The sequence below is a fragment of the Schistocerca serialis genome, chromosome 2 (assembly GCF_023864345.2).
Source record: "Schistocerca serialis cubense isolate TAMUIC-IGC-003099 chromosome 2, iqSchSeri2.2, whole genome shotgun sequence".
Lineage (NCBI taxonomy): Eukaryota > Metazoa > Arthropoda > Insecta > Orthoptera > Acrididae > Schistocerca > Schistocerca serialis.
The window spans coordinates 989,297,240-989,324,339 of NC_064639.1; the positions used below are offsets into that span (position 1 = coordinate 989,297,240).

Below are 27,100 nucleotides of genomic sequence, written 5' to 3' on the forward strand. Positions count from 1 at the left end.
GTTACCACCTGTCCAATTCAGAAAAGCTGGTGTTGGTGGGAAGGATCCATATGGCACAGGCTGTGAAGCAGTCATTGAAATGAAGGATATCATGTCTGGTGTGTTTAGCAATAGGGTGGTCCACTTGTTTCTTGGTCACAATTTGTCTGTGGCCATTCATGCAGACAGCTTGTTGGTTGTCATGCCTACGTAGAGTGCAGCACAGTGGTTACAGCGTAGCTTGTAGACCACGTGACTGGTTTCACAGATGGGATAGGTGATGTTAGTGACTGGGCTGGAGTAGGTGGTGGTAGTGGGATTTATGGGACAGGTCTTGCATCTAGGTCTATTACAGGGATATGAGCCATGAGATAAGGGATTGAGAGCCGGGGTTGTGTAAGGATGGACGAGTATATTGTGTAGGTTTGGTGGACGGTGGAATACCACTGTGGGAGGGGTGGGAAGGCTAATGGGCAGGACATCTCTCATTTCAGGGCACAACGAGAGGTAATTTTTATTGAGAGACAAACTGCATACACCATCAGAACATAAATAGAGAACACTGTAACAACACTTTGGATTATCTTTGAAATTATTTAAAAAGATAATCAAGTAATAAAAATAGAAGAATGAAATAAATAAAGGATCTCTTCTCCACTTGTTTATCTTTTATCTCTTAACACCCCCACCCCCACCCCTCCACGAAGTGATATATAAAAGTAACCAAGTTGCCTATATCATTTTGAATGTGGAATTTTCTTACAATGATGCTCATGAATATTGTGATTCAATGGCTTTGTTAACAAGTCTGCTTGATTTTTATATGTCAAAATGTATCAAATGTCAATGTTTCAGTACTTTCTCCCTGATGAAATAATGTTTTATGGTAGCACATTTTGGTCATGATTTCTCTAAATGTTTCTTGGAGTGTATGATTGCTACTTGATTATCACACCACATTCTCCAGTCAATCCTGTCAGGTTAAGACTTTCACTAATTCTTTCATTGATACCACCTCTCTTGTGCAGGCTGCCACTGACATGCATTCTGCTTCCATTGTGCTCAGTGCAACTGTAGTTTGTTTCTCATTCTTCAAGTACACTGGAGATCCTGCCAGTAATATTACATATCCTGTGACACTTTTGTGACTGTCTATACAAGTAGCCTAATTGGCATCAGCAAATGCTTCAAGTATTTGACCAGTGGGATAATATGCAATTTTGTAATGCACTGTTTCCTTTGTGTATCTTAGTACTGCTCTTGCTGAGTGCCAGTGGTTTGTATTAAATGTTGAACAATATTGTGACAATTTTGCCTCTGAGAAAGCTATGTCTGGTCAAGTCTTCTGTGAAAGGTAAAGGAGTCCACCAACAAGCTTACGATATGGAAGATTTTTATCTTCCACGTCACACTTCTTGTTGAAATTCAGCTTCATTTCCATTGGGGTCTTGGTGCCATTAACATTTTGAAGTCCAAGTCTATCAAAGTAGTTGATTAATGTCCCCATCTGAAAAAGCCTAATTGTTTTATCTTTGCTTTTCTCAAATTTCACTCCTAACATGTGTGTCACCATGCCCACATACTTGATTTCAAAGCAAATTTCTAAAAGAGTTTTCACCTTTTGCTTTTGCACTTAGCTTGTGCACACATGGATCTATATCATTTTGAATAAATCCCAGTTTTTCTGGTGAGTATTTAAATGATCAGACAAACTGTTTCAAAATTTTAAACAGGAGCATAAATCTCGTTATAGTTTACAATTTCTATTTGACTAAATCCCTTTGTGACTAAACAGGCTTTAAAAACTGGCTTCTCAACAACTGTATTCTTTCTAAATACCGATCTGTTCTTCACAGGAATTACACCAGATGGTAGCTCAGACAGTTTCAAAGCATCTTGAGTTAATTTCTTCATTCATTACAACTTTCCACCCCACTACTTCATCAAAATTAACTGCTTCATGATACGATAATGTTTCATCAATGTTCCTTCCTCACATTATGTTTGTTTGTGCTTTTGCACCATAAGCCTTCTCTCTGGAATGAAGTGTCATTGGGTGGCATTGCTTAAACCTGATTTTTCTTTTTTTACTTCCTTTCCTGGCCTGCAGCTATTTTGTGAAATTTCAGCATGATCCACAAGTTCCTGATTACCTTTAGTTTCTTCCAAATTTAACCCCTAACCTGAAAAACCATAAAATTCCTCTCCAGGGCAGGAATCTCCTCTTTCAATTTGTAGTTCATCTTCAGTACTTGGAAATGATAATGCTCCATCAGTTCAATAGATTCTTTTTGTTTCTTATTTTCATTTAAGCGTTTGCCATTCAAAAATTCTTTGAAAATACAGTCCCTGGAGGAATCCAGGGACTGTTTTGTTTCTGGCATCTACATCCTGTAGCCACTATTATGTTGAGAATATCCTACAAGAACACCTTTTTCTGCTCTTGTGGATAATTTAGAACAACGTCTTTGTTTGGGAATGTGAGCAAAAACATCACATCCTATCACATTTAAATGTCTCACACTAAGCATTTTACGTGTCCGCAATTCATGTGGCATTTTTTGTTGTTGTTGTGGCTATTTGTAACACAATTTCTTATGTTTATCACAGTGGACATCAACTCTCAGCTCAGCCCAAGAACTCTTCGGTAAATTACTTTCTAGTAACTGTGACCTTACCATATTCATTAATGTTCTGTTGAGGCTATCAGCTACACTGTTTTACTGCAGTGTCATTGTTATTTCATGCCGAATTCATTCAGATTCACTAAACTGTGACAATTTGTGTGAGCAGAACTCTAGGCCATTGTCCATGTGAATTCTCTTCAAGTGTTTCCTGGTTTGTCTTTCTGTTTGAATCATCCACTTCAGGAATTCTTCAAATACTACATCCTTACTTTTTAAGAAATGTACGAATATGTATCTGCTTTCATTGTCCATTATACTCACTAAATATCCATTGCCTCCAAAACTTGGAACATCAATAGGCTCCATGAGATCACCATGAACAAGTTATAAAGTGTTTGTTTGTTCCTTCAATTTGTAATACAGTTTACAGAAATGGTTTTCGTGTTGATATACCCACAAACATCCATGACATGGGTGTATTTCACCTTTATTTTCACAGTCTAATCCAAGGACTGCTTCCTTTCTTACCATTTTGTTTATTGTACACTTACTGACATGCATCATTCAACGATGTCGAAATCTAGAGATTTTGTGTTACATTCATTGTTTCTTAGTATGTTTATTGATCTGTCAACTGCACATGGCTTTGTATTTATGTCATGTAAACGAACTTTCTGCTGAGTATTAATAAGCAGTCTTCCAGTGTCATCATAGATCCTGTAACCTAGAAAGGAACCTTTCCATTGTTTTCAATGAGCTGCCTCACTGATAAGATTGCATGGTCGATCTTGAGCACAAGTAGTGTATTGTCTGCTATGAATTCCATAGCCAAACCTTTCTTGCTAATTATACTTGGCCTTACTGTACATTTCCCCACAGCTTCTCTTTTTCTGCCACCAACTAAGATTATAATCACAGATATAATATTTTTGTCAACAGCTGAAAAATAAAATGGCTCTGAGCACTATGGGACTTAACTTCTGAGGTCATCAGTCCCCTAGAACTTAGAACTACTTAAACCTAACTAACCTAAGGACATCACACACATCCATGCCCGAGGCAGGATTCGAACTTGTGACCTTAGCGGTCGCGCGGTTCCAGACTGTAGCGTCTAGAACCACTCGGCCACTCCGGCCGGCGCTGAAAAATCATTTTCATTCAAAGCCATGTGATGAGTTTCCCTGGAATCTGCTATCCAATTATTACCATTCAGTGTAATTGTGCCACAGGCAGCACTCATACTAACAACGCCTAGTTTCTTTTGTTCTTTTTGAATTTACCCTTTTGAGGACAGTTTTTCGATGTATGACTGACTTTGTGGCAGTTGTAACAAAAAAAACTACCTTTCCGTGTTGCTTCTTTCTACGTTTGTTTCTGTCATTTGTCACATTCCGTAACTGTCATTGTTCAATACTTTTGATTACCAGCATTAGCTTCCAGGGATGTTGCTGAATGTTTATCTTCATTTTATTCATGATGTGTAGCATATTAAGCAAGAAGACTCCTTTTAATTGTAGCACACTTAAAATCATTATCTGGCAAATTGCACAAAGCTGTAACTGCTGCATCCCTTTCGTCTGGAAGTCTTCACTGAATAGTCATTGCTAAACCTGCATCCTCAATTTCATCGCCAGTGTTCGGTAGACATAATATAGTTTTGTATATCAGTCCGAGATCATTTTCCATAGAGTCACAATTTTTCATTTTTAGTGAATGTAACTTTGTCTCTGTTGCACAGTGCAAAATTTGCTATCCCTTGGGGCCTATAATTTTTGAAGTTCTTTGCATACTTTTGTTGGATTTGACAAACTTCATAAATGCATTTGCTGCCCATTGCATTTAGAAAGTACAACTTTTGGTAGTGCCATACCTTGACATGTTATATATGCCTTTGTGTCAGACGCTGATGAACCTTCACCGGGTTACATCCCACCAGGCTCAGTTATAGTCCACAAATCAGAATCTACTGGAACCATTTTCATCTGATATGAACAGGAAGCGTAATTCATTCGTTTTAGTTTCTCAATAGTGTGTCTATTCTCTGTCATCTCTGTTTTTCACCACTTGTTTTACTGTTGTTTTCTGTCCCGTGAGATCACACACACAGCTTGGCATCAGTTAATGTTTTCGTATGAAAATAACCAGCCAGTATCAGCAAATATTTCATCTTCGTCACACAGATGAGTTTTAAGGTCCCTGTAAACGATAAAACATTTTGTCAAACTAGACTACGCTTACCAAATATTTAACCATGTACGGTGCAGTTTGATACATTTGTCAAGCATAGATTGTGTTTGCGAGAGATTTTGATTGACAGAAAGTTTGACAAGATGATGGATGTTGTTTGTGTCGATGTATCGCCACATATGTTTAGTGAAAAATTGTTTTATTACGATTTATCTTACTGTATAGTGAGTTTCCACTACTATAAAAACTACGATCACATATAAAAATAAAATAGCACTGACAATTACAATAGTGGTAGATATACCACAGCTTTCCCTGCCACATATTACGCATGAATAGGTTATGAACAAAATCAATATTTTATGCATACAGTGACATACATTCAGAGTTGAATGAAATAAAAGAAATCGAAGTTCTCCGGTTCTTCTATGGATGATGTGGGCTATATATTCCCAGGTTGCAGTATTTTAACCACCTGTCATTGGGGTACCAAGTAGAAGAGAATAATTTTTTGCATACTTGTGTCTTCTTTCAATGTGAGGGTGAAGTAATGCTAAACAAGTTATTAAACGTTTCACTGTCCATTAATAGAAAGCTGATGTAATCATTATGTTCTGAGTGAAACATTTCCATTAACGGGTTTCCAGTTGTGTATTTCTCATTTTAAACCATTCCCAGGACCAGCATCTTGTTTTCTTCTTCTTTAAACACAGTTCCAGAGGCAATGTTAAAAATGCTGTATCTGCATTTGTAGCCATACCCACTAGTGCCAAAATACAGCATACACAAAAAGTGTGTGCATGAAAAGTAAAGTTAAATTGATAAGCTTTCTTAGTGCATGTGTGGACTTGTTTGATACATCTGTGACTAGATGAGAATGAACTTGAGAGGCAAGTATGCTCTTTTAGGAGGGACCTAATAGTTTTAAAAAGTTTCATTGTCCACTTGAAGAAAGTTGATTTAATCATTAGGTTCTGAGAGTAATATTACCTTTAGCATATTTTCATGTGTAAATTCCCATTTTAAGCCATTACCTGGACCAGTCTTGTTTTCTTCTTCTTCGTCTTCTTTTTTAAACACAGTGCCAAAGTCAATGCCAGGACTTCCTTGTCTGCTTTTGTGGATTTACTCACTACTCTCAAAACACACACGAACACAAATAGCATCTGCTTCAAAGACATTATTTGAGTGTGTACAGGCTTGCTTGGCCAATCAGTGGCTAGATAAGTGATTTTATCGAACACATTTGACTGTGTACAGAGCCTTTAGATGGGCTAATTGACACAAACAGTTTCCTATTTTCTTCGTTAGCACGACTGGACCCATAACTGTTGTTGTAGTGGAATAAAACTGCTGTATCACACAGATTATTTAGAATTATTTAATTAATGATATGGATATAATAGAGGGAAACATTCCACGTGGGAAAAATATATCTAAAAACAAAGATGATGATACTTACCAAACGAAAGCGCTGGCAGGTCGATAGACACACAAACATACACACAAAATTCAAGCTTTCGTAACCAATGATTGCTTCGTCAGGAAAGAGGGAAGAAGAGGGAAAGACGAAAGGATGCGGGTTTTAAGGGAGCGGAAAGACTTACCTTGCCTTTACAAATGTCTGCTTGTGTCTGTGTGTGTGCGGTAGGATATGGGTGTGCGTGCGAGTGTATACCTGTCCTTTTTTCCCCAAGGTAAGTCTTTCCACTCCCGGGATTGGAATGACTCCTCCCTTAAAACCCCCATCCTTTCGTCTTTCCCTCTTCTTTCCTGATGAAGCAACCGTTAGTTGCGAAAGCTTGAATTTTGTGTGTATGTTTGTGTTTGTTTGTGTGTCTATCGACCTGCCAGCACTTTCGTTTGGTAAGTCTCATCATCTTTGTTTTTTGAATTATTTAATTAGACAGATAAAAAAATCTACTCACCAAGCGGCGGCAGAACACAAACACATAAAAGACTGTTGTGATTGACAAGCTTCCGGAGTCAGTGGCTCCTTTTTCAGAAGGGTTGAAGGGGAAGGAAGAAGAATGAAGGAAAAGGACTAGAGAGGTCTAGGAAAAGGGGTAGATTTCAGGAAAATCACCCAGAATCATGGGTCAGTGGAGATTTACTATGCGGGATGAGAAGGAAAGACGTTACTTTTATTGAGAGGAGATATGCGTACACCATCAAAACAGCAACAGAGCAACACAATAACAACACTTTTATTGCCTTTTTAAATAAAGTCAATGATAATCCAATTAGCCTACATCATAAAATGGAATGATTGGAATAACAGTTACTTTACAATAAACACATAATATACGCTCTTGTTAAAAAGCAAAACTAAGTCGACACTTAATGTTATTTATTTATTCCTGTATTCATTTCTTTCTCCCCCCTATCTTTGTCCATATCTTCCTCCTCCCCTTATGTTGCTCTCCTCCTCCCTCCTCTCTCTGTCCATCATCTGTGCTTCGGGCTGCCATGAGGAGTACAGGGTGCAGCCAACTGCAGGTGGTGGCTCATGTCAGTACCAATGACGTGTGCCGCTTTGGATTGGAGCAGATTCTGTCTGGTTTCGGGTGGCTTGCAGAAATGGTAAAGACTGCCAGTCTTGCTTCCGAAATTAGGGCGGAGCTCACCATCTGCAGCATCGTCGATAGACCTGACTGTGGTCCTTTGGTGCAGAGCCGAGTGGAGGGTCTGAATCAGAGGCTCGAGCGGTTCTGTGACCGTGTAGGCTGCAGATTCCTTGACTTGCGCCATCGGGTGGTGGGTTTCCGGGTTCGACTTAATAGGTCAGGAGTCCATTACACACAGGAGGTGGCTACATGGGTAGCGGGGGCTGTGTGGAAGAGACTGGGCGGTTTTTTAGGTTAAAGGGTCTCAGGGAACCACAGAAGGGGGATCCACCTATACGTGGGCAGGTAAAATACAGTAAGGTAGTTGTAGAAACAATTGGTATTGTAGTTGTAAATTGTCGTAGCTGTGTTGGGAAAGAACCGGAGCTCCAAGCCCTAATAGAAAGCACTGAATCTCAAATAGTTGTAGGTACAGAGAGCTGGCTAAAGCCGGAAATAAGATCATCCGAAACTTTTTCAAACGATCTAACAGTGTTCAGAAAGGATAGATTAAATACAGTTGGTGGTGGAGTGTTTATTGCTGTTGGAGGTAGTTTGCCTTGTAGCGAAATTGAAGTAGTAGTTCATGTGAAACAGTATGGGTAGAGGTTATACCTGACAATCGGACTAAACTATTAATTGGATTGTTTTACCGACCCCCCAACTCAGAAGACATAGTTGCTGAACATTTCAAAGAAAACTTGAGTCTCATTTCAAATAAGTACCCCGCTCATACAATTATAGTCGGTGGTGACTTCAATCTACCCTCGATATGCTCGAAAAATTATATGTTTAAAGCCGGCGATGGGCACGAAACATCATCCAAAATTGTACTGAATGCTTTACCAGAAAATCATTTTGAACAATTAGTTCATGAGCCCACTCGAAGTGTAAATGGTTGCGAAAGCATACTTGAGCTTTAAGCAACAAATAATCCTGGACAAATAGTGAGTGTTGTGACGAATACAGGGATTAGCGACCACAAGGCAGTTGCTGCTAGGCTGAATACCGTAACACCTACAACCATAAAAAAGAAACGCAAAGTGTATCTATTTAAAAAAGCTAATAAAAATGCTCTCAAAGCCTTTTTAAGAGGCAGTCCTCACTCCTTCTGATCTGATCATGTAAGTGTAGAAAAGTTGTGGAATGTTTTCAGAGAGATAGTATCAACAGCAATTTAGAGATATATACCATATAAATTAATAAGTGATGGTACTAATCCCCCATGGTACACAAAATGGGTCAGATTGTTGTTACAGAAGCAACGAAAAAAGCATGCCAAATTAAAAAGAACGCAAAATCCCCAAGATTGGAAAGTTTTACAGAATGTCGAAATATAGCTCGTACTTCAATGCGAAATGCTTTTAATAATTTCGACAAAGAAATTCTGTCTCGAAATCTGGCAGAAAACCCAAAGATATTCTGGTCATACATAAAGCACACCAGTGGCAAGACGTAATCAATACCTTCACTGCGCGATAACAACGGTGAAGTCACTGATGACAGTGCCACTAAAGCAGAGTTATTAAACACGGTTTTCCAAAACTCCTTCACCAAAGAAGACAAAGTAAATATTCCTGAATTCCAATAAAGAACAACTGCCAAGATGAGTAACATAGAAGTAGATATCCTCTGTATAACAAATCAGCTTAAATAACTTAATAAAGGCAAGGCCTCCAGTCCAGATTGTATACCAGTCAGGTTCCTCTCAGAGTATGCTGATAAAGTAGCTCCATATTTAGCAATTATATACAACTACTCGCTTACAGAAAGATCCGTACATAAAAACTGGAAAATTGCTCAAGTCACACTAATACCCAAAAAGGGAACTAGGAGTAATCCACTGAATTACAGGACTATATCACTAACGTCGATTTGCGGTAGGGTTTTAGAACATATACTGTATTCGAACATTATGAAGTACCTCAGAGAAAAAGATTTATATACATATAGTCAGCACGGATTCAGAAAATATCGTTCTTGTGAAACACCACTAGCTCTTTCTACTCATTAAGTAATAAGTGCTATAGAAAGGGGATGTCAGATTGACTCCATATTTTTAGATTTCCAGAAGGCTTTCGACACAAGCGTCTTCTAACCAAATTGCGTGCCTAAAGAGTATCGCCTCGATTGTGCGACTGGATTCGTGATTTCCTGGCAGAAAGGTCACAGTTCGTAGTAATAGACGGAAAGCCATCGAGTAAAACAGAAGTAATATCCGGCGTTCCCCAAGGAAGTGTTATAGGCCATCTATTGTTCCTGATCTATATTAACAACGTAGGAGACAATCTGAGTAGCCGCCTTAGATCGTTTGCAGATGATGCTGTCATTTACCGTCTTGTAAAGTCATCAGATGATCAAAACGACTTGCAAAATGATTTAGATAAGATATCTGTATGGTGTGAAAAGTGGCAATTGACTCTTAATAAGGAAAAGTGTGAAGTTATTCACATGAGTACTAAAAGAAATCAGCCAAATTTCGATTACGCGATAAGTCACACTAATCTCACGGCTGTAAATTCAACTAAATACTTTGGGATTACAATTACAAAAAGCCTAAATTGGAACGGTCACATAGATAATATTGTGGGTAGAGCGAACCAAAGACTGTGATTCATTGGCAGAACATTTAGAAGGTGCAACAGGTCTACTAAAGAGACTGCTTACACTACGTTTGTCCGCCCTATTCTGGAGTATTGCTGTGCAGTGTGGGATCCGCATCAGGTGGGACTGACGGATGACATCAAAAAAGTACAAAGAAGGGCAGCTCGTTTTGTATTATTGTGAAATAGGGCAGATAGTGCCACAGACATGATACGTGAATTGGAGTGGTAATCATTAAAACAAAGGCGTTTTTCGTTGCGACGGAATCTTCTCATGAAATTTCAATCACCAGTTTTCTCCTCCGATTGTGAAAACATTCTGTTAGCACCCACCTACATAGGGAGAAATGATCATCACGATAAAATAAGAGAAATCATGGCTCACACAGATAAATTTAAGTTCTTGTTTTTCCTGCGTGCCGTTCGAGAGTGGAACGGTAGAGAGACAGCCTGAAGGTGGTTCATTGAACCCTCTGCCAGGCACTTTATTGTGAATTGTAGAGTAATCACGTAGATGTAGATGTAATGCATCCTTGCAGTGAACCCAGTGTCATTTTCATTTGCCGTCCAGTTTAATGTACTATGCTCTGTTCTTATGGTCTTCACTCCAGAGACTGGATTTTGTGTAGCTCTCCATGCTACTCTATCCTGTGCAAGCCTCTTCGTCTCTGAGTAACTACTGCAACCTACATTCTTCTGAATCTGCTTAGTGTATTCATCTCGTAGTCTCCCTCTGCAATGTTTACTCTCCACACTTCCCTCCAATACTAAATCGGTGATCCTTTGATGCCTCGGAACGTGTAGTACCAACCGATCCCTTCTTCTAGTCAAGTTGTGCCACAAATTTCTCTTCTCCACAATTATATTCAGTACTTCCTCGTTAGTTATGTGATCTATCCACCTGATCTTCAGCATTCTTCTGTATCACCGTGTTTCGAAAGCTTTTATTCTCTTCTTGTCTAAACTATTTATCGTCCATGTTTCACTTCCATGTGTAGCTACACTCCATACAAATACTTTCAGAAAGGACTCCCTGACAGTTAAATCTATACTCAGTGTTAACAAATTTCTCTTCTTCAGAAATATTCCTTGCCACAGCCAGTCTACATTTTATATCCTCTTTACTTCGACCATCATCAGTTATTTTGCTGCTTTCAGCTGTTAGCAGTACCAGCACAGCAGGGCCATTTTGATTGATGTTACAAGGCCAGATCAGTCAATCATCCATACTATTGTCCCTGCAACTACTGAAAAGGCTGATGCCCCCTTCAGCAACCACACATTTGTCTGGCCTCTCAACAGATGCCCCTCCATTGTGGTTGCATCTACGGTACTCCTGTCTGTATTACTGAGGCACGCAAGCCTCCACACCAACAGCCAGGTTCATGGTTCTTGCTCTATCAATCAAAAATTCAAGAGAATAATTTTTTATTTGTTTTAATTGTTTATCGACCAGTAGTGTTATTGAGTACCTTCAGCATATCTAGGAAGACCTTAAAGGAAATGACTTTTTGTGTCCATCATGGCAATTTATGTGAATTTGTGAACTGATGTGGTGATTTGAGATTTTTACTAGTGAAAGATCAATATTATACAGGGCTGTAATATTTTTCTTACTGATAAAAGCAAGCTTGAGAGTAGCTTAAACAGTAACTTTTTCCCATTCAGTTTCTTCCATTGTATGTTGGACTCAGATGATTTTGATTTATTGTGACAATTGAAACTGGATGAAAAGGGAACTTGCTGCCATAATTGTTTTGTAACTTATAAACGATAATACTCATTGTCTGTCTGTACACATGGTAATTATATTTAGTCCTAAAGGAGAATGCTGTATCAAACTGCATGATCATAGAAGCAAGTATATTTTACTGTGCCTCTGTCTTCATGCATTTGTCATCTTATTGCAATTAATTTATGCTGTACATATACAATTAATTGTAGAGTCACTTCTTGATAATGATGATTGACTTTGTGGTTAAACGGTGCCTCTGGTATCAAAAAGAGTGCATTTGGGTTTACAGCTGCAGATTTCCATTTCATTAATCATAAGTTACTTAGCAATCTTCTTCCTTGCATTTTCCCATATTCTGTGTGGTCAGCATTTGTTATATGGTTTTGGCAATGTCAGTGACAGTTAGTGGCCATATGCTCTTCCTGATGCTATCACTCTTTCTAGGATGGAATTTGTGTATGCTAACTGTCTGTGGGTGGAATAATTTCATGTTCAAGTGTGAGAATGTATTTTAAATGTTTGTGTAACATATATCTGAGTGAGTTGTGCGTACTAGCCTGGTAATTACCTAGTTGAATGTGAGAAACTGCCTAAAAGTCACATCCAGGCTGGCCAGCATGTCAACCATCATTGTTAATTCATGAGGCGGATTCGATCTGGGTTCAGGCTCACCTCCCCGAATCCTGGAAGCAGCATGCGAATGTACACATCTATCTGGGTGGGTGAGAGCTAGTTTACAATGACACCAGTTAGTTCTTAACATAAGAGAACCTGTCGTGTGGATTGTTGCTGTTTTACACTAACAACACATTCTGTATTTGTTCCAGATGGTCGTGTTTTTGAGCCCCGAGTTATTGTAGCTTCTCCCCTGGGTATAAATGATTTGTGTCGTGCAGTACGGAGAGGAAGTAATCTTAATCCAACTGCAAGGTATGTTCTGTTTTTTTCCATACACTACTGCTGTTATTATTGATGATGTCATTATGTATTAATCTGACAGAGAAAGTAGTCGGACAATAAAGACAAAATTTGTTTCACATCAGTTGAGTACCAATGTTCGCATTCTGGCCACACAATATTTTATAGGAGATATAACTAGATCTTATTTACACATATGCAGATGGTTTGTAATGGTTTTATAGCGGATTTCTGTGACTTTTCTTGATTGTGGCATTTCAGGTGTACTGTTTCAGTAAATTACCTCAGTACTGTAGCTGTGTAAAACAGTTCTGCTAAATAATAATGGCACATTTTTCTTCTCTCACGTTTGTGTGTATCTAGATTCATTCTTACAGCCACTCACCAAGCAATTTTTTGTATATGTAACAAAACAAGGAAATTATACAATAAAAATTCAAAATCTAAACTCCAAGTTGGATGAAACTGACAGCTACAGGGAAAAAGGCAACAGAAATTCGTTATTTCTGTTATTTCACAAGAGGATCCATTTTGTTAAGAGAGGAGGAAAGAATTTAACAATTTGAGAATTCTATGAGAAAAAGGAGGCTACTTGAGTCAGAAGTCATTGTCCGGTGAGACACACATGTTATGAAAGTGAATGAAAATTGCACTGCAGATTGCAATAAATGATTCCTGAACCCAACCAAGACAACCTGGCACATATTTCTGTCTGTAACTTTTATGTTTGTATGTATAGTTTTTAAGACCGAAGGATATCATCTACATTCTAGTAGCAGAAACTGAAACAAATTAAGCAACAATGTCAAATAGTAGTGAGATCGCATTCTTCTTGTACACTGCTATTTTTCAGATTTGATGATCTTATGTTTGTACTCTTAGTCACCATATCATATGTAACATACGATAATTGGTGCTAATATCTTTGACCCACTTTATCTATTCATGTATGGAACATTGGTCACCTACTCAACGTATATACTATTGGACTTGATAGTGATAATTACAGTGGAGCCTTTCATAGCAAGCATAATTCATTCCAGAGTCTTACTAATAATGTGAAACACGAAGCGAAACAGTTTATCCCATATAAATTAATGTAAAATACAATAATATGTCCCATCCAAAAACAGTACTAAATTTTCTTATTCATCCCATTTATTAAAAAAAATTATATAAGCAGTATTATGTACTTTATTATTCACGATACATAACTAATTCTGTTTTACCAGGAAGCTATTTATAGTCATTTGTTTCTGCTGATGTTTCTACACTTGCCGAAAATGCAACACATCATTATCGTCAAATAAATTTGTAGTATGTGTAACCACTGCTTTATTGGGGTGATGATTTTCAGTATCTGATGCAACTGATTCTCATACTTTCAGAATTTCTCTTATTGCACAAGAAGATCACTGGTGTGCTGTTACTGCCTTCTCCTCCTAAGAACTCCTCTCCACAGCTTACTGCTGTGGAGCATACTGCAGCTCCATAAGTTCTGTGGTCATTTCTTGGCTGTGATCTTCCACAAGCTCATAGATATAATTGTTATCCACTTCTAGTCCCATGCTGTTGGCTAAAGACACAATCTTGTTGACTATAGGCTCCACAGGTACTGACTCAAACGCCTCAGACTCACATCTGACCTTGCACTCCAGACAAAGCTTTTCCCAAGCAGAAGTGAGTTCTTTTGGTAACCCGTTCCTATGCCCTTTTGATTGTCTTGACGCAGGCAATGTTGTCAAAGTTCTATTTCCAAAGCTCTCTGAGGGTGAGATTGGTAGCTTGCGTCAACTCAAAGCAATGCTTGAAGAGTGCTTTAGTGTAGAGCTTCTTACAGTTAGAAATAACCTGCTGGTCCATTGGCTGGAGTAATGGAGGGGTGCTGGAAGGCAGAAATTGGTTCTTGATGGACTGAAATTCTTCAAGGGGGTGATCTTGTAGGCCTGGAGAATGGGCAGGAGTTTTGTCATACCAAGCAAGACATGGAGTGGCAGATTCATCTCGAGCAAATATTTTTTCACCGAAGGACGAAACACTTCATTGTTCCATTCGCAAAAAGGACCACGTGTCACCCAAGCCTTGATGTTGGACTACACATGACATTTAACCTGTTCTTGTAGACTTTACACCTCTTGAAGAGTCATAGTGTTTCTGAATGGTAAACAAGCAGCGGTTTAATTTTCAAATTGCAGCTTGCATTGTCACAGAATAGCAGTGCGAGATGGTCTTTCATTGGCTTGTGACTGGGCAGTGCATTCTCCTCTGCTTTTATAAAGGTAAGCTTCAGCATAGTTTTCCACAATAGACCCACCTTGTCGCACTTAAAATCCTGTCATTGCAGATAACCCTTCGAATTTATGAAGATCTTGACATTGCTGAAGAAGTTCCCTCCTGCTTTTGTGCCAGAGCTGGCTGCTTTGCCATGCCTCACAACGCTGTGGGCACTGGTTCTTCTCTTAAACTTCTCGACCCACCCACGACTTCCCTTAAACACTTCTGCGGTCCCTGATGATCCTGGTGTCTTCTTAACAAACGTGGTAAAAATCATTCTCACCTTCTCACAAATGATGTTCTCATTAATAGTCTCGCCTTGCAATTGCTTTTCATTTATCCATATAAGGAGCAACATTTCAACATCATCCAGAATACAAAAATGTTGTTGATATACTCTTGTCACTCCCTTTGAAGCATCTATCTCCTTAATTCTGTCCTTGTTCTTGAGGATAATGCAAGTAGTTGATGTAGACTGATTGTGCGTGTGTGTGCGCTAAACCAGCAGTGCTCACACCACTTTTGCATTTTTCAGTGATTTCACGTTTAATTTCTAAGGTCATTTTCTTTCTCTTATGGGCTGGCATATTGCGGCTTTGTCTTCAGGTAAATGTCAATGAAGGTTATTAAAATTTGTACACCAAAAAACACTGTGAACACAAGTTTAGAAAAACATGTGATCACTAGCTGCACTAAGGTGGTAGCAGCAGTAAGAGTGCTAAACCCAGACTGCAGTATGTGCTAAAGACATTGTCCATACGCCGCTGCTAACAATGAAAGAGGTTCGTGTTGTTGAATGTTTACCCTGCCATGTGCGAATGGCTGGCTAAGTCACACTAAAGTGTCGCCACTTGTTGCGTGAAACATCGCTCATTAAGTGAGTAATTTTTTTACAGTTTGTTTTGCTCATTATGCAAATTTCGCATTATGAGAGATACTCGTCAAGCAAGATTCCTCTGTACTGCTAGGCTTTCAGGAGTGGACATGTGCAGACAGAATGAAAGAAGAAACTTCGTGCCATTTTCAGTCACCCACAACTATCAGAATATGACTTACAGAGAGAGTGGTGTGTTTGTGAATTCCATTCTCTGTCTTGTCCTACAGTTTTTATGCTCCACAGTTCCCTCTAGTGCATTGAAGTTATTGCATGCTGTCTTAATACATCTTATCATTCTGCTCCTTCTGCTTGTCAGCGTTCCCACGTCTTTCTTTCGTATTCGATTCTGTGGGTAACCTCCGCTTTTTCAGTCGACCTAATTTTCAAAATCCTTCTATACCAGCACATCTCAGACTTTTCAGTGTTCTGGTTTTCCAGTTTTCCCACATCCATGCTTCACTTCCATACAAGCCTATGCTCCAAATGTACATTCTCAGGAATTTTTCTTTTCATCACGGCATATGTTTTATACTTGGTAGACTTCTTGTAGAGAGGATTTAACTGTTCTGCTGCATTAACTAGGTGTCTTACAATCTTAAATTGCTTAAAATAAAAGATAATGACATAGATGATAACAAACAACCAACAGAAGATGGAGTTCCAGCATACTCATTCAAGAGCATTACATGACCTACTGGAGTAACACATGAAAAGATATACAATCAATTTGGAAATTAGGAATTGGTGTGTAATAGTGGTAATGAAAGTGATTAAATATTGATTACATTTTAATGGTGTCGAGGCAGGAACCGTAATCAGTGATTACAGGGGGGGGGGGGGGGGGACAAACAAACAGTAATAAACTGTAAATAACACTAGTGCCTCCAGTGAGAGATGGTGTTGTTGAACATGATGGCCTTAAAAAGTCTGTAGAGCATGACACTAAACTAGAGGACAAATGACATGAGTGATCGAACATATTGTTAATATTTAAAGGACGAAAAAGGTTTTACTCAGAATATCTCTTGCGCCTGACTGTAGTTGAAACCTGTTCCCTTGCTTTTTTTTTTTTTTTTTTTTTTTTTTTTTTTTTTTTTTTTTTTTTTTTTTTTTAGTGACAATGTTCTTATTAACTGAGCAGTCCAGTCCTGATGTAAGTGTCTTCTGCTTTCCAAAATCTCGCAGAAGCTTTCATGTGTATTGGGCTAGACTAAATGTCGTGGGAGAAAGAATGTTGAGGAGAATGATGTACTGACATCCTAGATATATATATAGATATATATATTTCATACTGCGGCAAAATATTCATTGTTAATGAAGTTTCCTGGTAAATTAAAATAGTGTATTGGCAGGGATTTGAAGCCATACTATTAAATTTTATGAACAGTGCTCTATCTAGGCACAACTCATTACCTACATTCACAGTTCCAGTTCTGTCAATGCATCTCCTACTTTTCAAACTCCACAGAACATCCTGCATTTCTTGCTGGACTAGCATCCCCGGGAGAGAGGAAATCGCTGAGAATCACTTGCAAAATAAGTGGGGCTGGGTTTGAATGTGCAAAATTCCAAGTTACAAAACGGCTCAGAGTTTTGCCTAGCTGGTTGCTTCAGCTTGTTCAGAGGTCGGTGAAAAGCAAGGATATACAAATGATGTATTAGGTTGTTGACAGTTTTGGCTCACTTAAAATGATAGTATAGATTCCACCATAAGAAACAGAGCCATAAAGCTGAACAACAGGAGCAGGAGAAAATGCAGTATGTTTGTTCTTTTGCATGCTTTCCAATACCCCTCCCCCTTCTCTTCCTCCCCCACCCCTTCCATCCCATTTGCGCTCGTGTGGTGTGTGTGTGTGTGTGTGTGTGTGTGTGTGTGTGTGTGTTTTTCTTGTAAGATATCACATGTAGACCTCTTTACATAAGTGTGTGTAGATCGCTTCATCATATGTGCCATAAAGCTCTTCACTTAATGCAGTTTCCTTTCTTACGTTCTGTACCTTAAATAATTCATGATTAATTGAAAATAATGTGGGTGTTATCTTTTGTAGGAAATTGGCCGAGAACTTTATGAAAATGCAGAAGAGGCCATATGAATGTACTATCACACCACCTACAGAAGGACGCATATCTAAAAGTGTTGGTACAAATCAGAGTTCAGCATTCAAAGGTAAGCACTATTTCGATTGTTATGAGAGAATTAGATTATGAATGCTGAACCATGTGCTCTTACAAATGAAAGTGGCTTGATTGATACAACTTCTAGAGGCAAGCTCATCATTAATGTTGTAACAGGCCCTCAGGAGTGTCATGGCAAATGGTATAGTATGGAAAAATGCATGCACCTACCTTGCAGCTTTACGAGCAACACGCGCAGTTTAATAGATGAGTGTGTGCCAGACTCGTGCCACTACCAGATGAATGCGGGGTGCCTGACTTTTTGCCATGTCCGTGTCTGTCCTGCTTACAGTTTACAAATGTTTCTGCTTTTGTACCTAGGAAAATAGGAAATGATGCCAAATTCAAAATTTATTTTCATACGGTTTAGTGGACAAAAATATTCATATATTTTTTATCACAGCAGTGGTGACTATAGGACAGGGAAGCTCAAATTAAACCATGGGAAAGGATCGCACTAGTGAAATATCTTGGACAGGTGCAGTAATAGGAGGTCATTTAATTTGTTTGTGGAATAGAATGAAGATATAGTACTAAATAGAATTGCATAAGGTGATTGTCTGTGAAACGTGTCTGGAAATCTCTTTTCTGATGTGCTGACTCTTAATATCAGATCCTTGCTATATATGGTTACATAAAAACTTTGTTCTGGAAAGACAAAGCTCCACATGGGCTATGTAAGAAACTGCAGAGTGGATTACTCAGTTCTACAGCATTGTTTGTAGGTCAGTGTTGGTTTTGTGGTTTTTGTTGTGTGTTCTCAATAGGTTGGGTGTTGCACAGTTGACTTAGAATGTACACCATCATGAATGCTTATAAAGTTCTGAAACAAAAAATAACTTGAATTATCCCATTGATTTTATACATGTCACAAGTTATTGAACTATTCAGCATCCAGATTTTCAACATTAACATACCAAAAGAACATTTTACAGACCTTCTTTCACTGTTAAATATATTAAGCTTCTCATTAGTTAACTGTCTATGGCAAGACATGTCATTATATGTCATTATATGTCATTATGAGTTTTGTGAGAGGAAGAGTGGTCTTCTTCCAGCAAAGCTTTAGGTTCCAGAGCTGTGAATGTGCCGCCAAACAGTACTTTACTGAAACAACTTTCTTTTAATAAAATGATATTACATTGTTCTAGAGATCTTTTCTTTTAATACCTTCTCATCACAATTGCCGTCATGCTCCCCAATGTCAACTGATAAAAATAATCCATCTGCATTAAAAACAGCTAACAAGGCTGTGGATTGGAATTATGAAAAGTTGATAAAGATGTAGCAGGAGCTTCTTTAACCCTGAACATGCACTCCATTGAAGCTATCAGTAATCTGCTAGATTGTATACTTTCTAGTAACGATGCAGATGTTCTCATATTGCCATAATTCTTCAAATGTAGTGCCTCCTCAGAAAAAATAGAAAAATGAATACCTATTCAACTCTAAACACTTGAAGGCTGACGGGGGAAACACACCGACAATCAGAAATTTGCCTGTTGGGAGAGGAGGGAAAATAAAGACCCCTATTTTGGCTTAAGTGCTGAAACCCTATAGCTTTTGAGAAAATGACTGTAAAAGCTTTTGACACCACTTTATCAGGCTGCTTGCGCAGTATTAAACATAGTGAACTGGGTAGTGTAGTGGATAAGAGCACTGTTTTGAATTTTTATGTCCTGTGTCCAAATTCAATCTTATGTTTCTTTTGCTTTAGTTTTTTCCTTATGTTTCTTTTTCTTTAGTATTTTTCTTATGTTTCTTTTTCTTTAGTTTTTTGTTGCAATGGAAGTGTGTGACAATACTTTTTTATGACATTGTTAAATACAATGAAATAATTGACAAAAGAAGTCTTACTAAAAATCATATGGGAATAAATTTTAGAATCACAAATTAACAGCACATGTGAATGAAAAGCAAATAAATTCTAATATTTCAGTTTTTGCTTTGATTTTTACTTTTGTACTTCAAGAGAACCATTGCTTTCCCCAAGGCAGTATGTATTGTAAAAACATTCAAAGCATAAAAATCCAGAGCACCTTGAGCAACATATTAAGCTTATAAACTATAGACACATTTCTTAGTGTGACTATCATTAGGAAAAGCAACCTCATTAATATTGATAAATATCTTGTGATCTGGCAATAATTTTAACTGGACCAGCATTTTCTAGAAAGCTGGAGCCTGCAACTTACAGTGGATCAGTATGTGTATTTAACTGCGTTGCTTGTACGTGTGGTTTCCCTTTGCTGTGAGATGAAATAAAGCACCTCTGTAATCGGTGAATGTAATTCTTCATGTGTAGATAAAAGTATATGTCACACGATTGACAGAACACTGGAATGACTTTTAATGTACATGTTGACATTCTGATTGAAATACTGGAATTTAAATGCTTTTCATTTTCAGTTATTGTTAATAAGGCTGTAAAAGGTTTGTGGTGGTAAAATCTATTTTTAAGGTTTGAAATGTTTATTTTGCTAATAATTCCATTGTATTTCACAATGTCAAAAAATATTGTCCCAAAACATTGCAAAACAACTGATAAAAGAAAGAAAGACAACCTAAGATTAGATATGAGCATAGGATGCTAAAAGGCGAATCTGTGCTTTTCGACACTTAATCTCTAATAATCTCTAGTTTTTGAATCAAAATAACTCTTAGTGCAATGTTAATTTAAAATGTGAGTGTAATAGACTTCATAAATCATGTATGAAAGAGAAACATGTGTCACATGAAATGATAATTAAATAGAGACCCTAAGCTGTCGACAGGCATTGAAAAACATCAACGGGGACAGTTGAAAATGTGTGCCCCGACCAGGACTCGAACCCAGGATCTCCTGCTTACGTGGCAGATGCTCTAGCCATCTGGGCCATGAAGGGCACAGAGGATAGTGCGACTGCAGGGATTTATCCCTTGCACGCTGTGCCCCTGCCCATTGCACTAATTACTCGCGGCAGACAATCTTATGGAGTCCCATAAGAGTTCGGGCAATGCGTGTGCATCCAGCACAGGAGGAGGAGGTCAATGGCCGGTTAGCCTTAACTGTATGAAGATGGTATCTGTTCTTTCGGACATGATATATGGCTCTCATTTCTGTCTTAAAAACAATTTCAACTAAAAGCAATGTCTCAAAGAGGCCAGTTCATTATCAAGCTGCAATATTAGACTATACGGTGTACACACATCAGAATTTTTTATTTAATATTTTCCTCAAAATTGGATGAGAACACATGTAAATTTCAAAACAGCGGTTTTTAATTTTTTATGTGAAAAGTATAAGTTTTAGTGAGAAAATTTCTACAGGGACAGATATAGCTTTACTTCTTGTACTAAGATACTAAAAAGTTGACTAAAGCCAGAATACTTGATTATCCAAAGAAGATATAGTGCCTCGTTAGTTTTATTATGCCACAGCACCACTATTTATCTGCCATGCCACATGTAATGTCACTTGTCACGTCATGTCAGTGGGTGCCTGCCAAAGTTACACAAGGAAAGAATAATTAAAATGTTGGAAAATGAGATTGATGAATGAAATGCTTTTTAGAGGTTTAATCCCTGTTGTCTTTAGTGCAAGCTTATGAATAAAATAAACTGTAGTGTTGATGATTGTGTTTAAAAAAAAGGCAGTTGATTCTTTATTGACAGCTTCTGATTAGACCGTAAAAGTTTTTAGTTAAATTTTGTAGAGCATTTTATAGGAAGAAAGTAAGGTGCAAAAGGATGATCAAGGAGTTGGGGTAGATGTATCATTTCTTTCAACATGTGATACTAAGCAATTTTGTTGTAAAAAAAAAAAAAAAAAAAAAAAAAGAAAATGCATTTCCTACAACTCTGGGTGACTTCTTTCCAGTCCAATTCTAGCATCTTAAGGATGGAAGATGTAGATAGAGGGGCTGATATTTAGTGTGTTGTAAGATTTGATATAAGCCTGTGGGAAATGCTATTCTTTCTTCTCTTTTTTGAAGTTTTTCATATTTTGTCCCAAGGAGAGTTACTAAAGATAAAACACTGAGAGAATGGATGGTGATATTTTTAAGGAGTTGTCATGCCAGTGATTTGTAGTGGTGAGCAGGAATCGCTGTTTTACCAAGTGGCATGCCATAGTAATTGAGGCATCGATTTCATGTTGAGGAGCACAGTTTAAATCTCCATGTGGCCATCCAGTTACAGGTTTCCTGTTTCATAAGCCACTTCAGGGGAAAGAATGTCTCTTCAAAAAAGGTCACAGCTAATTTTCTCCCATATCTACATCTACATCACTACTCTGCAATTCACAATTAATTGCTTGGAAGCGGTTTCTCTAACCCCCTTTAAGCTATTTCTGTAATGTCCCACTCTCGAACAGCATGCATGTAAAACGAACACTCAACTCTCCCTGTGTGCTTTGATTTCTCTTATTTTATTGCAGTGATCATTTTTCATTATCTAAGAGGTTGGCAACAAAATATTTTCACATTTGAAGGAGAAAGTTGGTGATTTAAGCTTCATGAAAAGATTCTGCCACAACAAAAGATGCCCATATCCATGACAGTCTTTCCTCTATTTTGTGATAATGCAAAACAAGCTGCCTTGTTTCAGCTTTTTTGATGTCCTCTGTCAATCCTGTCTGATGTGGGTCCCACACTGTGCAGTAATATTCCATAAGAGGACAGACATGCATAGTGTAGGCAGTCTCTTTAGTAGACTGGTTGTGTCTTATAAGTGTTGCGCCAATACATCAGTCTTCGGTTAGCTTTCCCCACAATATTATCTATGTGATCGTTCCAAGACGACGTCTGTAATTGTAATCCCTAAGTATTCAACTGAATTCACAGTGTTTAAATTTGTGAGATTTGTTGTGTAATGAAATTTTGTAGGTTCATTTTTGTGCTCATGTGGATGACTTTACCCTTTCCATTATTTAGAGTTAGTTGCCACTTTTTGCACCATATAGATCATCATCATCATCATTTAAGACTGATTGTGCCTTTCAGCTTTCAGTCTGGAGCATAGCCCCCTTATAAAATTCCTCCATGATACCCTATTCAGTGCTAACATTGGTGCCTCTTCTGATGTTCAACCTATTACTTCAAAATCATTCTTAACCGAATCCAGGTACCTTCTCCTTTGTCTGCCCTGACTCCTCCTACCCTCTACTGCTGAACCCATGAGTCTCTTGGGTAACCTTGCTTCTCCCATGCGTGTAACATGACCCCACCATCTAAGCCTATTCGCCCTGACTGCTACATCTATAGAGTTCATTCCCAGTTTTTCTTTGATTTCCTCATTGTGGACACCCTCCTACCATTGTTCCCATCTACTAGTATCTGCAATCATCCTAGCTACTTTCATATCCGTAACCTCAACCTTGTTGATAAGGTAACCTGAATCCACCCACCTTTCCCTCCCATACAACAAAGTTGGTCAAAAGATTGAACGGTGCACAGATAACTTAGTCTTGGTACTGACTTCCTTCTTGCAGAAGAGAGTAGATCGTAGCTGAGCGCTCACTGCATTAGCTTTGCTACACCTTGCTTCCAGTTCTTTCACTATGTTACCATCCTGTGAGAATATGTATCCTAAGTACTTGAAACCGTCCACCTGTTCTAACTTTGTTCCTCCTATTTGGCACTCAATCCGTTTATATTTCTTTCCCACTGACATTATTTTTGTTTTGGAGATGCTAATCTTCATACCATAGTCCTTACATTTCTGATCTAGCTCTGAAATATTACTTTGCAAACTTTCAATCGAATCTGCCATCACAACTAAGTCATCCGCATATGCAAGACTGCTTATTTTGTGTTCACATATCTTAATCTCACCCAGCCAGTCTATTGTTTTCAGCATATGATCCATAAACAATATGAACAACAGAGGAGACAGGTTGCAGCCTTGTCTTACCCCTGAAACTACTCTCAACCATGAACTCAATTTACCGTCAACTCTAACTGCTGCCTGACTATCCATGTAAAGACCTTTAATTGCTTGCAGAAGTTTGCCTCCTATTCCATAATCTCGTAGAACAGACAATAACTTCCTCCTAGGAACCCGGTCATATGCCTTTTCTAGACCTATAAAGCATAGATAAAATTCCCTGTTCCACTCATAACACTTCTCCATTATTTGCCGTAAGCTAAAGATCTGGTCCTGACAACCTCTAAGAGGCCTAAACCCACACTGATTTTCATCCAATTGGTCCTTAACTAATACTTGCACTTTCCTTTCAACAATACCTGAGAAGATTTTACCCACAACGCTGATTAAAGAGATACCTCTGTAGTTGTTACAATCTTTTCTGTTTCCATGTTTAAAGATTGGTGTGATTACTGCTTTTGTCCAGTCTGATGGAACCTGTCCCGACTCCCAGGCCATTTCAATTATCCTATAGATAGCTTATCTAAATCATTTTGCAATTGGCTTTGATCATTTGATGATGTAATGAGATGGTATTTGACAGCATCATGTGCAAAGATGGTTGCTCAAACTGTCTCCCTAAATTTTTCCTATAGATTAGAAACAGCAGGAGGCCTATAATACTTTCTTGGGGAATACCAGATATCACTTTCGTTTGACTCGATCACTGTCCACTGATTACTACAAGCTCTGAGCTTTCTGACAGCAAATCACAAATCCAGTTATGTAACTGAGATGGTATTCCATAGGCATGCAATGTGATTAGAAGACACTAGTGAGAAATGGTGACAAAAGTCTTCTGGAAATATAGAAATACGGAATCAGTTTGAGATCCTTTATTGAAAGCACTCATTATTATTTCACATGAATAAAGAGCTAGTTATGTTTCACAATAACATACTTTCTGAATCTGTGCTGATTGTTTGTCAATCAATTGTTTCCTTCACTGCAATTCATGATCTTCAGACTCAGTAAATGTTCTAAAATCCTATTGCAGATTGATGTTATTGATATGGGTCTGTAAGTCAGTGGATTACTCCTATTCCATTACTTCATTTCTTGAGTAGTGGTGTGACTGGTACAACTTTCCAGTCTTTAGGTACAGATCTTCTGTTGAGCAAGCGGTTGTATATGAATGCTAAGTGTGGAGTTACTGTATCAGCTTACTCTGAAAGGACCCTGACTAGTGTGCAATCTGGACCAGAGCACTTAGCTGTATTAACTAATTTAAGTCACCTCACTACACCGAGGATATCTGCTTCTAAATTATTCGTGCTGGCAGCTGTTCTTGATTCAAATTCTGGAGTATTTACTTTGTCTTCATTGGTAAAGGAATTTTGGGAAACAGTGATGGGTAGCTCTACATTAGTGGCACTGTCATCAGTAACATAACCATTTTGAGACAGTGTTTTGTGGTGGAAACTATTAAAAATGTATTGCATTGCATTAAATTTCGAGCTTCAGTAAAACATTGCTGATCTTGAATATTTTCATTCTTTTAAATTTGGGATGCTTTTTTCATTGCTTCGGCTACAGTGTTCTCACCTATTTTCTGTACCAAGGGGGATCAATACCATCTCTTATTAATTTATTTGATATGTACCTCTCATATCCTGTTGATACTATTTCTTTGAATTTACGCCCAGCCTGGTCTACACTTACATAGTCAGTTTGGAAGGAGGTGGAGACTCTCTTAGAAAGGTGTCAACCAAATTTTTAGTTGCTTTTTTAATAGATATCTTTTTGCATTTATTTTTTGTGGATTTGAATGTTGGTACAACAGCCTTGTAGTCTTTAATTCTGGTATCCATCATGATGCTTCCTATTTGCTCTGGATTATTTGTTGCCAAAAGGTCACGTATGTTTTTCCAACCATTTACTCTTTGAGTGGTCTCCTGGACTAATTGCTCAAAATGATTTTTGGAGAAAGCATTAAGTACAATTTTGGACAATATTTTATGCTTATCATTGGCTTTGAACTTGTATTTTCCAACATATGAGGGTAGACTGAAGCTGCCATCCGTTATAACTGTGTGAGTGGGTGTACGGTTTGAAATGAAGCTCAAGTTTTCTTTGGACTGTTCAGCAACTGTGTCATCTGAGTTTTGGGGACAGTAAAAGGTACCAATTATTAATTTATTTAGGTTGCCAAATATAACCTCTACCCATACTAACTCACAGGAAATATCTTTATCTGTGTCACTGCATCGTAAACTACTTCTAACAGCAATAAACACTCCACCATAAACTGTGTTTAATCTATACTTTCTGAACACCTTTAGGTCCTTTGTAAAAAATTTGGCTAAACTTGTTTCTGACTTTATCCAGCTTTCAGTACCTATAACGATTTGAGCTTCAGTGTTTTCTATTAGCACTTGAAGCTCTTGTTCTTTCCCAACATTGCTACGACAATTTGCAAGTACAATACCAATTGTTTTGCTAGGTATACCCTATTCTTGATGTTTTACGTGCACCCTTTTAGGCTGAAGACCTTTCTATAATTTCTCAAGACCCTCTAACCTGAAAGACTGCCTAGTCCCCTCCACACAGTCCCTGCTAACTGTGTAGCTGCCTCCTGTGTATAGTGGACCCCTCACCTATCAAACGGACCCAAAACCCCACCACACCATTGAATAAGTCAAGGAATCTGCATCCTACATGGTTACAGAACTGTGCGTCCTCTGATTCAGACCCTCCAGTCGGCTCTGTACCAAAGGTCTGCAGTCAGTCCTGCCTTCATCCCCAAGCAAGAGTGGCAGTTTTGACTACTTCAGCTAGCTACTTGAAATCGAGAGAATCTCTTCTGATCCAGAGCGATGCACATCGTTTGTATATGAGTAGCATTCAGTTGGCTGCACTCTCTGCTCTTCATGACATCTGGAAGCACCTGTTCAACATCAACATTGGAGCTCCCAACTACCAATAATCCAACCATCTGTGACTGCCCAGATCTTCCATTCCAGGAGGCTTCCCCTGAAGCAGGGGAAGCGGATGCGTCTCGCTTTATCAGATGCATATAGTATCTGAAACCTGTTCATCAGATGACCTAAGGAGGTCCTTTGATTGGCCCCCTGGAAAGTCTTTCGCTGTCTGACCCACCTTGGAATAACCTCCCACTCAAGCATGGCTGAGGGGTCAATGTCAGTCGGTCAGTAACAGGGGTGGGCACACTAGTGGACTGATGGAGGAACTAATGGGTTGTGCTAGAAGTCCCT

At 38.4% G+C, this 27,100-nt stretch overlaps 1 protein-coding gene across 1 annotated transcript in view; it reads left to right on the plus strand.

Moving 5' to 3' along the window:
- The window catches only part of LOC126458420 (E3 ubiquitin-protein ligase RNF169-like), an 89,734-nt gene that overhangs the window by 56,676 nt on the left and 5,958 nt on the right, over window positions 1–27,100 (plus strand). The window contains exons 7-8 of the mRNA XM_050095455.1: window positions 12,565–12,667; window positions 17,855–17,973. Of these exons, the coding sequence (XP_049951412.1) occupies window positions 12,565–12,667; window positions 17,855–17,973 (222 nt within the window). The remainder of the gene's footprint in view (window positions 1–12,564; window positions 12,668–17,854; window positions 17,974–27,100) is intronic.